At 40.7% G+C, this 15,931-nt stretch overlaps 1 protein-coding gene across 4 annotated transcripts in view; it reads right to left on the bottom strand.

The window, feature by feature from the left end:
* Nucleotides 1-3,855: 3,855 nt before the first annotated feature.
* Nucleotides 3,856-15,931, bottom strand: part of cyth1b (cytohesin 1b) — a 232,117-nt gene continuing 220,041 nt past the window's right edge. For all 4 annotated transcript variants that reach the window (XM_043714921.1, XM_043714919.1, XM_043714920.1 and 1 more), the window contains exons 11-13: nucleotides 15,654-15,725; nucleotides 9,355-9,509; nucleotides 3,856-4,896 (exon numbers count right to left, since the gene is read on the bottom strand). In XM_043714921.1, coding sequence (XP_043570856.1) covers nucleotides 4,818-4,896; nucleotides 9,355-9,509; nucleotides 15,654-15,725 — 306 coding nt within the window. In that variant the 3' untranslated portion in view covers nucleotides 3,856-4,817. The remainder of the gene's footprint in view (nucleotides 4,897-9,354; nucleotides 9,510-15,653; nucleotides 15,726-15,931) is intronic.

Below are 15,931 nucleotides of genomic sequence, written 5' to 3'. Positions count from 1 at the left end.
GATTTCCTCAGCCTCATTTTGCAAGGAGCCTAATTTAACTTCAACCTCTGTGGTCCTTTTTATATTTTTATAGAAGCCTTGCCTTGACATTATTTGCAAGTTTACACTCAAAATGTATTTCCCCCTCTTAATTTGGTCATCTTTTTTTTAAAACTTTCCCAATCGCCCTCTTATCACGAATCTTTGCTATATTGTTTGTTTTTTCTTTCAATTTAATGCAGTATTTAAAATGCAGCCTAACTCAAGGTTTTACATAAAGATAAATTTCTTCTATACTTTGTGCTAAGTATTCTTTATAATGAAATTTAATATCTTATTTGCTTGGCTGCACTTTCTCCCACGAGTCTTGAATCTTTAAAGAATTATAAACTGTAACTCCAAGATCCTTTTCACACAACTTTTATGTAAAGGGCAAGCATAATTTGCATCGGTTCTGTCAAGATGCGTATTATTATCTAAATGAATTAACATTTTAAAAAATTTGGTCAATTTTTGCAGTACATCAAAATTTCTAATTTCTTTAGAAAACAGATCTGACAGATGTTCTTTAAAAAAAACAAAATTATAAAATGCTTTAACATTTGTTTAAATCATATGATTAATTTATTATTTTATACTGAATGTGAACAATAAAATCTGTAATGAGCATCAAAATCGCCATACTTTCACAAATCATTGTGGATTGTTTGTTAATTCTTTCATAGAATGTGTGTCTCCTGCCTAGGCTAGCATTTATAAGCCATACCTATTGGCCTTGAGAATTGGGATCAATTTTCTTCAGTTGCTGCAGTCTATAATCATGTAATTACAGATGTTAGGAAGGCAGCTGCAGAAATTTGGTAACATTATAACTTTCTAATATTTATACAGAACTGAACAAACAATTTCATATTGTAAGCAATATAGTAATGTTAACATCAATACTCAGAAATTAACTGTTCAACTGAAATATTTACTCCTTCCACTACCGAAACAGAGGCAGCAGCATTGCTACACTTCATTAGCATTATGCACTGTAAATCAAGCCCCACTATTCCTGGACTTGGCAGAAAAGTTGAAAATTTTAGCAAAAAATGCAAAATCCCCAATGTACTTGTCAGTGACTCAGGGTAACAGAAAGCATATACTAGATTTCTATACCTAACAAGAACTTATATTTATTATAAACAAAGATTTTAATTGCAGTTAAACAACTAAGAAATATTAACCAATAAAACTCTACTGGTTAAAACTCTAACTGTCTTCAATAAGACCCCCCTTAATACACATATAGACAGGGTAGACAAGCAGGAGGCTGGAATAACACAGCAAGCATCAAAACGTAGAGGAGTCAACACTTCAGATGTAACCCTTCTTCAGGACTGGGGATGGGTGTAAGGGGAGTTGCAGATAAAGGAACAGAGGGGATGTAGGGTGGTGAGGTAGGGATGGGTGAATACAACTTCCACCGTGTCCTCAAATTCACCTGGTCCATCTCGGACACCTCCCTCCCCTTTCTTGACCACTCCATTTCATTTAGATGTTTTCTATAAACCCACAGTCTCCCATGACTACCTGAACTACACTCTGCCCACCCAATATCCTGCAAGAACTCCATTTCATTCTCCCAATTCCTGTGCCTCCACTGCATCTGCTTGGAACAGGAGACATTCCACTGCCAAGCATCCCAGATGTCCACCTATTCTGAACAACGTGCTTTTCCCCCTCTGATATCCAGACAGCCCACCTCTGCACCTCCTCCATTCCATTACACTGCTCTAAACCCCGCTCTAAATGCAGTGAAGACAGGGTCCCGCTTGTCCTTACCTAACACCCCGCCAGTCTCCACATCCAACGTATTATCGTTAAACCCTTCCGCCAACTCCAATTAGACCCCACCAAGAACATCTTCCCTTCCCCACCCCAATCTGCCTTCCACAAGGACCATTCTCTTCTCCAATTCTCCCCACCAACGTCCCTGAACCCCCAGGTAACTTCCCCGCAACCGTAAAAGATGCAAAACCTGCCGGCACACCACCCACCTCACCTCCATTCAGGGTTTCAAACAGTCCTTCCAGGTGAGACAGAGGTTTATCTGCATCTCCTCCAACCTAGTTTACTGTGTCTCGTGCTCCCGATGTGGTCTTCTCTACTTCGGGGAGACCAAACGTAAAGGGCATGTTTTGCTGAGTAACTCAGCTGGGCCCGCAGGGCTGACATGCCCTCCCAGTTACCACCCATTTTAATTCCTCTTCCCAGTTCCTTTCCGGCATGACCATCCTTAGCCCCCTCCATTGCCACAGCGAATCAGACCGCAAATTGGAAAAATGCCTCATCTTCCGCCTGGGCAGCCAACAGTCCAGAGGCTTCAACATTAGTTCTCCAATTTCAAATAACCTCCCTTCCCATCCCCTGACTTCCTTTCCAGCCCCTCCCTCTCCCTTCCATTTCTCTGATCAGCCCTTCCTTCCAGCTACCAACTCGATTAATTCCTCCCATCAACCAACCAGTGATACCCTCTACCTGTGTTTAGCAATCCCTAACTCACCACCTCCCCGCACCCTCCCACCTTTATCTGCAATTTCCCTTACATCCATCCCCAATTCTGATGAAAGCTTACATCCGAAACATTGATTTTTCCAGCTCCTCATGCTGCCTGGTTTGCTGTGTTATTCCAGCCTCCTGCTTGTCTACTTTGGATTCCAGTACCTGTAGTTTTTGTATCTCTAAAAAATGTAGACTGCCCTAGGCAGACAATAAGAGAGGGTTTTCGTTTTTCTCTCCACAGATACTGCCAGATCATGACAGTTTCTACAGCAATTTCTCTTTCTTTTTGTTTCAGATCTCCAGCCATTCTTTGCCTAATTTTTAAAAATGGTGTTATGGATGGGAGTGAAAGATAGTGGAGTGACATTCAACGGCACCAGTTCTCAGGATTCGATGGAGAGATTCTTTTTGTTTCCCAAGTCCTTTGGTTCACCAAGCTTTTCATTCAGGTTCTTTAATTTCTTCACAGAAATTACAAAATGACTGGTTCACAAATTATAAAATCTCTGAATTATTGGTTAAAAGCAACAGTTTACAGCAATTGGTAGGAACAAACAATTGGCTTTTTTTTAGTTACAGGTATTTTCACCTGAGAAGGACAAAGACACCACCTCTCACTCCAGAGATGAAAACAATTCTCACTGTAATGTTCACACACACAAGCTATTCAGCAATCCTGGATCCAATTAGAATTGTTGCCTGAACAATGACCTTTGGCATCCACAACTGGTCACAATTCTACAAAGTCAGGATGACGGAATTGCAGATGGATGAATATTTTGCTGGCTTAATCTCACTTTGTGTACAGGCCCTGGTGCCGTAACATCTTTTTATTCATTCCCCGTTGCTTTCAAAGCAATATTATAAATACAACTAACAATGATTTTCAGTAATTTGCTTCTTAAAAATACAGCAATTCCTTCCATTCCTTTGTTGTAAAACAGTCCTTTTCCTACTTCAGGCCATAATCGAAACTAAAGTAGAATAAAAAGATGCTGTATTTACATTGTACATTGTATACAAGGTGCACTTCAAGTCTCCTTTGACAGTATTTTTCAACCCGTGACATCTATCACATAGTTGCGTGAAAATATTCATCCATCTGCAATTCCGTCATCCTGACTTTGTAATAAATCACTGTTCCTTTATTGCCACTGGGTCTATATCCTAGAACCCACGTTCTAAGAGTATGGATTACATAATTTGAAGAAGATACATCGTCTGGAGTGTAACTACAGATGGACAACAAACACTGACCCAATCAGTGACGGCCATGTCCTGGGAAATTATAAAGAAATGTAATAGAGTACAGTAAAACACATCTCCAAGTTCATTACACAGAATTGGATTTATTTGACCTGGTTTGTCAGTACTAGATTACAAGTATGAATGGTAAATGATGAAAAAATTACTGACATCAATTTATCACACAACTTAAAATGAACTGAACAAATACAAAATAATCCAAAAAGAAATCTATACATTAAGTATATACAGCTCTGATAAATAGACTAATACTGCTTAGTCATCTCATTTTTTCTGTATTTACCTACCAGTGCATTGAAAAATAGAAAACAATATGGAAAAGTGAAACATCTACAAACAAATAGCCTCAGTTAAAAAAATTAAGTCAAAATGTATCATCTGATGGACAAACAGTTCGTTTTGCACAATATTCTCAGTAGTAATGTGGCTGCCTTCTTTCCAGGTGTTCTCATTTTCCAATTCTTTTGACACCACACATCTCTCTCCATTAAACTCCACTGAATGGACTCTCTCTATCCCAACTCATCATCAACCTTAGTCAAAGTACCTAATTCCAATCGAGCTGTCCATTAGCATTAAAACTCTGGCCTTACCAACTTTGACAAGTCCATTTTTCATGGCTTTATACTTATTTCACAACAGCTGACACGAATCTTCAGAGATGACAGTCTTTTGTATATAGCTGATAGAATCATAGGCCCCTTGCAACAGAAAAATGTTAAATCAAGAGATTCTTGATCACAATTATAAAGCTTTGAGGAGGTAAAGTAGGAGCCCTACACTCACAGACCAGCTGTGTAGAGGGAAATATTGAGAGGTTGCTGAGTAAAAACTATCTCCTCATTTGTTGAGGAGGAAGTAGCATAAGCTCATTAAGAGCCTTCTAACTTGCATCAACTTCTCTCCAGCACAAGCACGTAGTCAGCCCCAGAATGCACTGTGGTTATTACTGACACTTGGAAACAGACCTCCTTAGGTCATATGGCCAATGTTAGATATTTGATTCAAGCTGTAATGCTGTCATTTTAATGCTTCTTAGTTGAGGAAACTTTCTTCTTTCTTGCTGCCAACATTTCATAAAAAGGATCTCTGCTGATTGCAGCCCTATAAGAAACAAAACGTGAGACAGAATATTAAACAATTAAAACAAGAAACCTCATTACATTGAACCCTTTTTTCTTATTCATTCATGGGATGTGGGTTTCACTTGTTGGGCTAGCATTTATTGGCCATTTCTGATTACCCTAAAGAAAGTGGTGGTGAGCAGCTTTCTTGAACGGCTGCAAACTTGATGTTGGTACATCCAATGCTGTTTGGGAGGAAGTTCAAGGAGTTTGACCCAGCAACACTAAAAGAACTGTGATACATTTCCAAGATGAGGAGTGACTTGGAGGGCAACTTGCAAGTGTTGATATTTCTATGTATTGTGGTGGCTTTGTCCTTCTAGATGGCAATGGTCAAGGGCTTGGAAGGTGCTCTTTAAGGAACTTCAGTAAATTTTATGCAATGCATTTGTAGATGGTACACACTGCTGCTTCTGAGTGTCAGTGATAAGGGTATGCTTTGTGGATGTAGTACCAATCAAGTGGGCTTCAGCCAAATGGTTTTCAACATGGAGGAGTGCTGATTTAACTAACAAGTTGGGAGTTAGGGAGTAATGTGATAATTATCAGGAGGCTTCCTTCCCTTTTCTCAGGAAATACTTCATCAAATTATTCATATGACTTCAAAAGACAATCATTATTAGTTTAAACAGTCATCACTTCATTACTGCCCTTTAACACAATACATTGGACAGTGCAATTATCCACTTGAATAAGTGAATAACAGAATAACAGGACAGTGTGGGGCAAGATGAGGAACCAGGACTTGCTGAACAAGGCTATTGAAGAACGCTGATCTTAGTGGCCCTATATTCAAAAGAGAAATGTGATAACAGTACATGTTCACAAAAGGAAATTTCTGCCTGGTTACTGTAACTTTGGTGAAAGAGCGACAAAAAAACCCCCAAACTATTGCAAAAGCTAATCACGTGTTTCAAGTAAGCACATGCATTTGTAAAATGCAATGGTATAATCATGTTGTCACTCAACTATTAATACATAAGCCCTGTTTAATGTTCTGGAGGCATAAATTCAAAATCCACAATGGAGATGGTGAAATTTGTATTCTGTCAAATATGGAAATAAAAGTGAACCAAATAATGACCACATAACCACTGCTGATTGCCATGAAAATGCGATCCTTACCTGATCTGGCCTATATGTGACTCCAGATTCACAGCAATGTGACTGACTCTTAATTACTCTCTGAAATACACTAGCAAACTGCTCAGTTATGTCATACTACTTAGCAAAGACCAATGAAAAGAATGAAATCAGACAGAATATCTATCATTGACCTAGGCAATAGAAGCTGAAAATGTGTTGCTGGAAAAGCGCAGCAGGTCAGGCAGCATCCAAGGAACAGGAGAATCGACGTTTCGGGCATAAGCCCTTCTTCAGGGCTTATGCCCGAAACGTCGATTCTCCTGTTCCTTGGATGCTGCCTGTCCTGCTGTGCTTTTCCAGCAACACATTTTCAGCTCTGATCTCCAGCATCTGCAGTCCTCACTTTCTCCTAGGCAATAGAAGCAACAATGACAAACAAAATCTTGTCAACCTGCAAAGTCCTACATTTGGAGGCATGTGTCAAAATTAAGACAGCTGTTCCATGGACTAGTTAAGCAACAGCCAGACAGTCATACTCCCATAATCATACATTAAAGACAATGTCCTAGACACTACCACCACTATCCCTGAATATGTCTTGCCCCATTGAAAGGACAGACCCACCAGAAGTGAAGGCACAGTGGGAGAGATTGGATATTTGCCACTGGAGTCTTCAACATTGACTCTGGATCCTACGAAGCCTCTTAGTATCAGACCAAACATGGGCAAGGAAACCTCCTACTGATTCTCATTTACCCATTCTTCCTTAGTTCATAACTTAGTACTCTGCCCTGTTGAACACGAACTTGAAGATGCACTCTGGGTGCTGAGGGCACAGCATGTACTCTGGGTGGGGGACTTCACAGTCAATCACCAAGAGTGAATTGGCAGTTCTGAAGATAATGTTCTTTAGATTAGATTACTTTACAGTGTGGAAACAGGCCCTTCGGCCCAACAAGTCCACACCGACCCGCCGAAGCGTAACCCACCCATACCCCTACCCCTACATTTACCCCTTACCTAACACTACGGGCAATTTAGCATGGCCAATTCACCTGACCTGCACATCTTTGGACTGTGGGAGGAAACCGGAGCACCCGGAGGAAACCCACGCAGACACGGGGAGAACATGCAAACTCCACACAGTCAGTCGCCTGAGGCGGGAATTGAATCCGGGTCTCAGGCGCTGGGGACCCAGGTTTGAATTCTGCCATCGCAAATGGTAGAATTTAAATTCAGAAATTCAGAAAAAACCTGGAATTAAGAGTCTGATAATGACCATGAAACCATTGTCAACTGTTGAAAAGAAACCATCTGGTTGACTAATGTTGTTTAGGGAAGGAAACCTCCATACTTATCTGGTCTGGATGACATGTGACTCCAGACCCACAGCAATGTGGTTGACTCTTAAATGCCCTCTGGGCAATTAGGAATGGGTAATAAATGCTAGCCTGAGAGCAGTGCCCCCATTCCGTGAATGAATAAAAACAAATCCAGCCTTGCTAACACATTACCAAGCAACAGGACAAACTTAAAAATCCTTCATCAGGTAGCAGCACTCCGAAAGCTAGTACTACCAAATAAATCTGTTGGACTATAACCTGGTGTTATGTGACTTGTAAAATGGTTTTCCATGTCAACCAACTCAGCCACACACATCAATGCAGGAGATCCTCAAATCCTAGTTTCCTTATCACAATGGTCTTCAGCAGATTCATCAAAGACTTTCCCACAAACGAGTCCAGAAGTGGAGATGTTTGCTGATGACTGATTGTTCAGCACCGGCAACCCTCAGATAGTAATGCAGTCCATATGAAACAATACCTGGACAACATTCAAGCTAAAACTGGACAAAGTCCAGGCTTAAACTTATGAGTGGCAAGTAACATTCATGCCACACAGGTACCAGGCAAAAAGCATCTTCATCAAAAGAGAATCAAACCATCAATTTTTGACATTCAACGGCATTACCACCAATGAATACTCCACTGTCAATGTTCTGGGGTGACCATTGGCTAGAGATTGAACTTGACCAGCCATATAAATACATCAGCTACAAGAATCAGAAAGAGACTAGGAATTCTTCAATGTGTGACTCACCTGCTGTTTCCCCAATGCCTGTCCACATCTTCAAGAAACAAGTCAGGAGTATGATGGAAGACTCCCTTTTTGCCTGGATGGGTGCAGCTCTGACCTCACTCAAGAAGCTTAACACCATCCAGTGCAAAGCAACAAACCTGATTAGCTTCACATCCACCAACATTAACTTTCATTGCCTCCCAACTAAGACACAGTAGCAGCAGTGTACAATATCCATAAGATGCACTGAAGTAGTTCATCCTGTTTTTTTTTAAACAGTACTTTCCAAAGCTGCAACCGTACAAGGATAGCAGGTACAGGACCCCATCACTATCTGAAAGTTCCCTTCCAAGTGACAAATAATCCTGACTTGGAACCGAATCACATGTTGCTCCTTCAGTGATACTGAGTCAACATTCTGAAACTTAATTCCTGAAAGCACAGTGGGTTTCCCTACACCCCATGGACTGCAATGGTTGAAAAAAGCAGTTCACTATCACCTCTAGGGCAATAAAACTTGGTTTAGCGAGCAATGCACAGATTCCATGAATGATTCATAAGTACAAATAACTTTAAGCTGAAATTTATGCTTCCTAGGGCAGGGTGAAATGCAGGAAGAACATCGTCTTAGTCATCATGCCTTAAGTATTTAAGTGCTTAATTAGTCCACAAGTGATCTAAAGCACTTGTGGACTAATTGAGCCCTTAAGTGTCCATATAGTGACCTATTAAGGGCCTCTTTCTAGCCCCACTGCAATGTTTTTCACAGTGAAGAAACTGACATCAGATGTGAAGCTGGACAGCCTTTACGGGCCCCTTGGACACATCAATAATCCTCTCATCCAAGGCCCTTCTATCCCTGCTTTTCACCTTCTCAACCATAATGGCCCCTTCCCCGTGCCAGTGCCTGCCAGCCTGCCCAAAGTGACAGCCCCCATTTCATTCTCCCACTTACCTCAGTATCTGGTTCCAGTGCTGGATGTTAGTGATGACTGAACGCTGTCCTAACTGTGGCCAATGATTCCAGCAGCATCAAACAACCTCCAACTATTTGACTGGCCAGCAACTATAGGAGATAGGACACCATCCCCAAATGGAAGCTCAAGTCAACTGAAATCTCAATTAGCTGAAAGGCCCACTGACTGTTAAACCACCACTAGGCAGGTTGCCAGAATAGTTTGGGCTCACTCCTAGCATGTGCACTGGAGTGTTAAAAATCTCAAGTCATTGTTAGTTTCTCTTATTAGAATGATGTATTTAACTATTTGCTCACTTGATGCACTTTATCCATTCATCTTTTTCCTCTGGGGTTGGTGCAGATATCCTGTAAACTGTATGACTTCCTTCTACCACTCGTCCATCTGCCTCAGTCTTGCAGGCCTTGATAAATTGGTCTTTGTTATCTGGAATATAGAGCTCAAAACAATTCTGAAAAATATGAAAAAAAAAATGATAAGTCACAACTAAAGAAATTTAGAACTAACAAATCTACTCATGTAAGATCATATTTTTATACCATTTAAAAAGTATCTCTACTTTCCAACTTACTGAACAAGGCTTTGAATTGTTTGAAGCAACTGTCATCAAGCAACCTATAATCATCAGGATGAGGCTTGTGTACTGTTCTGCCCCCAGATTCTGAATGGTCTGTCATGCTTTTACACTATTTTCTTGTTTTTTGTCTCAGATTTTGATTTTGAATTTACAATTGCTTTATTCTTTTATTGAGCATTCTTCAATTAATTTCTATTTCTGAACGCAGGGCCTTTGGTTTATTATCTGCTGATGCTTCATCCTGAACCATTTTCCAAACAGCTCTACCAGTAATGGATTTGCCATTGCCATAACTCTCAAAGACACAGAGAAGGATTAGGCCCCATGTCTGCCTTAGCTGACATAGTGTTGGCATTATTCTGAATCACATGCTAGCTGTCAGAACTAGCTGACTCTCCAGATCTCTCAATATGGATATAAAATTAACTTAGATGTCACTGTTCATTGTTTTCCTCCCAAGTCTCTGTACTGAGCAGCTTTACAACACAGGACTGAATGACATCACAGATTCTAAAAAGAGACACTGCAAGATAGCAGACGATAACATATCTCTCTCAGATGGTCTCAACACGTTCTACGCTGGTTTTGAGCAAAATTTCAGTGGAGAGGTAACACCTATTCTGACACGTACCTATCCCAACAGTTACTGCATCAGAGGTCAGATCAGTTTTCCTTTGTGTGAATCCAAGGAAAGTGATGGGATCAGGCAAAGTACCAGGCTGTGCACTCAGAGCATGCGCAGATCAACTGGCAGAGGTCTTCTCGGACATTTTCAACCTCTCCCTGCAGTAGCCGCTGTCCCTGCCTTTTTCAAGAGGGCCAACATCATCCCTGTGCCTAAGAAGGCTCATGCAATATGTCTCAATGACTACCGCCCAGTGACCCTAACTTCAGTGGACATGAAGTGCTTTGAAAGGCTGGTCATAGTATTAGCTGGAAATGTGTTGCTGGAAAAGCGCAGCAGGTCAGGCAGCATCCAGGGAACAGGAGAATCGACGTTTCGGGCATAAGCCCTTCTTCAGGAATGGGGCCCTGGTCATAGTATTAGTCAACTCCAGCCTCCCCACTACTTTTGACCCAATTTGCCTATCAGACCAACAGATCCACGTCAGATGCCACATCACTTGCCCTTCACTCCTCCCTGGAACATCTTAACACCAAGAACAGCTATATAAGAATCCTACTCATTGACGACAGTCAGCCTTCAACACTATTATCCCCTTGAGACTGATTAATAAACTTACAGATCTTGGACTAAGCCACACTGTCTGCAACTGGATCCTCAGTTTCCTGACACACAGGCCACAAGCAGTGAAGATTGGGGACAATATTTCATCTTCACTAACACTCAACACTGGAGCCTTCCAGGGGTGCGTACGTAGCCTCCTATTGTACTCACTGTATACCCATGACTGCGTCGCTAAATACCAGACTAGTCATTTACAAGTTTGCTTATGACACCATCATAGTCGGTCGAATCTCAGATGGTGATGAAACAGACTACAGACAGGAGGTGGAAGACCTAGAAAAATTGTGCACTGAGAATAACCTAGCTCTCACTGCCAGCAAAACCAAGGAACTCATAATCAACTTTCAGCAGGATGTTACTCCTGCACCCCCTACACATCAACAGCACATAGGTGGAATGAGTGGAGAGTGTCAAGCTCCTGGGAGTAGTCATCCACAACAAGCTTTCTTGGTTTCTTCATATGGATGCACTGGTTACAAAGGCCCGACAATGTCTCTTCTTCCTCAGGCAGGTGAGGAAATTTGGCATGACGGTGAATATTCTTGCCAACTTTTATTGGTGCGCCATCGACAGCATTCTGTCTGGATGTATCAATACCTGGTATGGCAACTGGACTATTCAAAATTGGAGATAGTTACAGAGAACGGTGAACTCGGCCTGGACAATCACAAAGGCCAACCTCCCATCTATAGAATCCATCTACCAGGCCTGCTGTCAAGGAAAGGCCACCAGCATTCTCAAAGATCCATCCCACCCTGGTATCGTGTTTCTACAACCTCTACCATCGGGCCGAAGGTACAGAAGCTTGGACACACGCACCAGCCAGTTTCGTAACAGTTTCTACCCTACTGTTGTTAGAATACTGAATGGACTCACAAACACTTAACATTCACCTGCATCTGTGTTTTTGATTTTGCCACTGTTTACCTATTATTTACTATCTGTGCTACTTAACTATGTGATCTGCCTGTATTGCTCGCAAGACAAAGCTTTTCACTGTACCTCGGTACACATGACAATTAATTCAATCCAACTCAATTCAATTCAACATCAGTGACTTCAACATATTAGCTGCATCTTAGTTCATAGTACTCTCCTCTCTGAGTCACAAGGTCATCAGTTCAAGTCCCATTTCAGGTGTCAAGCTTGAAAATCAATACTGATACAGCTTTACTGAGGGAGTAATGTATGATTGGAAGTGGTTTTTGAATCACAGTTTAAAATGAGACCCTATCTGCCTCTCAGCTGGACAGAATAGATTTCACAGTACCATTTTGAAGATGAGCCCTATTAATATCTAATCATTAATAGATCCTGGCTAATATTTGTCCCTTAATCAATATCACATAGATAGATTATATGGTCATTATCAGGTCATTACAAGGGCAACAATCAACAAACTAACCAGTGATGAAATTCTGCAATTTAATTGAGATTTCAATAGAGCCAAACCACTTGTGAAAAATTGTGACTTATCAATTTCAAAGGAGGCATTTCAAAAAATCACTGCAGTTTCTATCAGCTGAATTTTATCAAAAACTAACTGATTGGCAATGTTTGGGTAGTTTCGTGGTGGGTTTATCTCCATGAGCACTAATGAGTTCCAAGCAATTTTCTGCTGCTCACCACATTGTGTGCATCTTGCCTTTGGATCCTCGCTTACACTGCAGTGTGCTCGCCATTGGCAAAAGTAAGCACCACTGCCAGAACCTCCCTGGATTTCAGGTGCCAATGTCAAATTTAAAGCTTGGCCAAGCAACTGGTCAAGTGCTGTGAATCAGGTGCTGCCTTTCACGGTGCACGTAGTGGAAGTGGGAAGATTTTGAGGACACATAGTTGACACAGGTATTTGCACTTCATTGTCAATAGAATTCACAAATTTATTGCTACTTTACTTCATCACCTATCTGATTGAATTTTGTAACTACTGTCACAATGACAAACAATCTGCACAGGCCACCCATCCTTAGCGCCATACCATCTTAGAACTCATGATAATGGAATGCCACTCTTTATTTAACAGGCAATGCAACCTCACATCTTCTCACAGTTCAATGTGGGAGCATCTCATGCTGGTAAGCTTTCAAATTGATAATATTAACTTTTATTGAACAATTGCAAAAGAAATGTAAATACAAAGAATTGAACTTTGAAGAAGGGGCATTGGATTTGAATTATTAGCTCTGCTTTTTCTCCACAGATGCTGAACACTTTTTCTTTAATTCTTCATTTTTCTGTTTTTATATTGAATGTTTTGGTTTATTTTCTGTGTCTTTAGATGATGCCAGAAGTTGTGAACTATACAACATTTTCCATTGTAACAAAATACACATGATCATGAATAAATCAAATAAATAAGACCTGCTGAGTTTCTCCAGCAATTTCTGTTTTGTTTAAAAAAAAATCAGTTGCTTCTGGGAACAGACAAAGACTATGTTCCTTCTGAGCAGCAACAAATTTACAGTCAATTGCAGACAAATCATATCTATTTGAATTGGATGTCATTAAGTCCTGTCTATCTTGTTGCATCTGATACTGTAGGCTGACAATGATGTTCCCCCGGTCAATATCCTCCTCCTTCTCTGAAGACTGCTGTTACCCTTTCAGCTGTTCAGTTACCTGCAGATCCCCCCTTTGCCTGCTCCAGTCATATAGATCACAAAATGAAAACATTACATCACACATTCTGTCTGCAGTGCACTGTAAGGACCCCAGACTGATCCACATACATAACCATCATCTTCAGGTGGCTTTTCGTTTGCTTCATGAAAGCCCTGATCAAAGAATAGGCTATATTTTAACATTGCCTCAGTCAGGGGGTTGCATAATGGAGCTATCAGCCATGATTATAAACGTTGTCTTCCGGTAACTATTCATGTAATGCATCCAGTCCTTCAAGTAAAATAAGAACATGAGCATTCTCAAGGATATACACTTCATGTCACCAGGATAAGTGGTGCAAACTTTCAAGATGCGGTACTGATGATCACAGCTGACTTTTATATGGATGGAATGGAACCCTTTTCTGTTGGTGAAGTGTGTAGTGTTATGAACCAGGATTTGTATTCCTTATAGCTGGACTGCAACTATATATCAAGTACCTAAGTAACATAGCTGTCTCTTAAAAAACATAATTTTGCTCACAAGTAGAACACACATGCTCAAGAGAAAATTAAATGCCACTCATTCCTTGTGTCGAAGCAGCCATCTTCCATTGCCATTGTAGCATATTTATGATTTGGATAAGAATGAAAGTCAAGGTGTTTGCATTTGGCAGAGTGAGTCCCAGACTCAGCCTGATACACAAGGTCTGTTTCCTCCAACCCCAAACCTCAATGTTCCATTCTTCCTTGCACTCCCAGTCAACTTGATTAGTACTAACCTTCCACTGATTCTCACCTAACTCATTCATATACATCTTCATCTTGCAACGTTACCCTTAGCCCCAGCTCTACTGCTTAGCCTTATCATGCAATGTGCCGGACTGTGCCCCTGTCAAAGCCAAGGTGTCTGTGATTGTCAATCAGTCATTTCCACATCACCCCTGCATCTCCCTCCCTTATATGCTGAGTTGCCCTTTTAAGATTAAACTGACTCATGGCCACGGCATGATATAGTGATATGAAATCTGATACCCTGACTACGCCATCTAATGAAATTACTGTTTCAAGCCCATAGACTGAGATCAAATGCTGCTGTTCACTGACCATGACGTGATCCCTAATTGCTGACAGTCCCATTTGACTTTACTGAAGACTTTACTGTTGGACATGGCAATTTTGCTGAAGCAAGCGTGTTCGCCGCATATGTGCATGCTGCAAAGCACATGGTATAGGTATGACACTGATGTCGCACAGTACTGTACCCCCAACATGTGCACACCTTTGATTGATAACTGCTGACAACTATGACGATCTGCCTGGATTTGCGTCTGTGCTAAAAGGCAAGACAAGCCAGAAATGTATGTTCTGAATGAAGCAGGAAAGAGCCGGTACGTTCTGAATGAAGCAGGAAAGCGCAAAAAGACATGGGCTGGAAGAGATACTGTGAGCATCCAAATAGGTGTAAAGTAAGTGCTAAGAGAGCACGCAGGGGCCCTTAGGTGCGTCACGACCCAATCCATGAGATCAGTGCGTGTGTAGTGGCCTGGCAACAGGATTACAATGAAGGGTAGCATTACATGTTGTAGTGCCATACTGAAGTAGAGAACTCTATGAAGTGAGTCAGACTGTGTCATGTCAACTTCTATGGATGGAGTTGCGGATGGTTGCCGCCTATGTGTGTACCTAGGGATGTTGCAATCTACTGTCCAAGATGGAGCAAGCAGAGAACTGGAGCAGCAAGCTATCTGCTCTAACTTTCATGTCAGATATTTTGTCGTCTAGTTTCTTTCCAGCGCTTGGGAGAATAGGAAACTGCATATAAATGAATAGAGATTAGGTACTAATAAGATGGAAAAGCTTGCAAATAGGCCTCTCATTGCTCACAAGCATTGCCCATGTTATTCATGAATGGGAAATTTCAGCTCCAGGTTCTAGTTCCTTCTATTCTATTAAAGGAAGGATATTTATTTTATGACAGTATTAGCCACATTTCACTTACACTTCAGACCATTTAACATTAGACAGATTCTCTTCTGTGGAATATTGACATCTCAGAGAAAATTGCTGGAATAATTAATTCAATGTAGGAATTTGACTTAATATACAAAAAATAAATTTGGGATAATAAAGCAATGTTTAGAATGTTAAAATTTCTCATTAACTCACTGGCTTTTTGGAGTCATCTACTTCTCGGATGCTGAGGTTTTCAAGTGGAATAATGCCCCTGGGTTCTTTGTCCTGTGAAATAATTTTGACAAATAAGAATAATATTAAATCAAAACTAATATATGTATAATTTACATTTTAATGCAATTACTTGTAAAGACAAATAACATGCATTACTTTTTACGTTTGAAAATATAGTAATGGTCAAAATTTAAATTGTCTTTTAACACCTCAAGGTAAATTATGGGGAAAGTCATTGCTGGCTTCAATTGTGTTCA

This window comes from Chiloscyllium plagiosum, chromosome 24 (assembly GCF_004010195.1).
Source record: "Chiloscyllium plagiosum isolate BGI_BamShark_2017 chromosome 24, ASM401019v2, whole genome shotgun sequence".
In the NCBI taxonomy this organism is placed as follows: domain Eukaryota; kingdom Metazoa; phylum Chordata; class Chondrichthyes; order Orectolobiformes; family Hemiscylliidae; genus Chiloscyllium; species Chiloscyllium plagiosum.
Note: the sequence above shows the minus strand (reverse complement) of the source record. Positions and strands in the feature narration are given on the sequence as shown.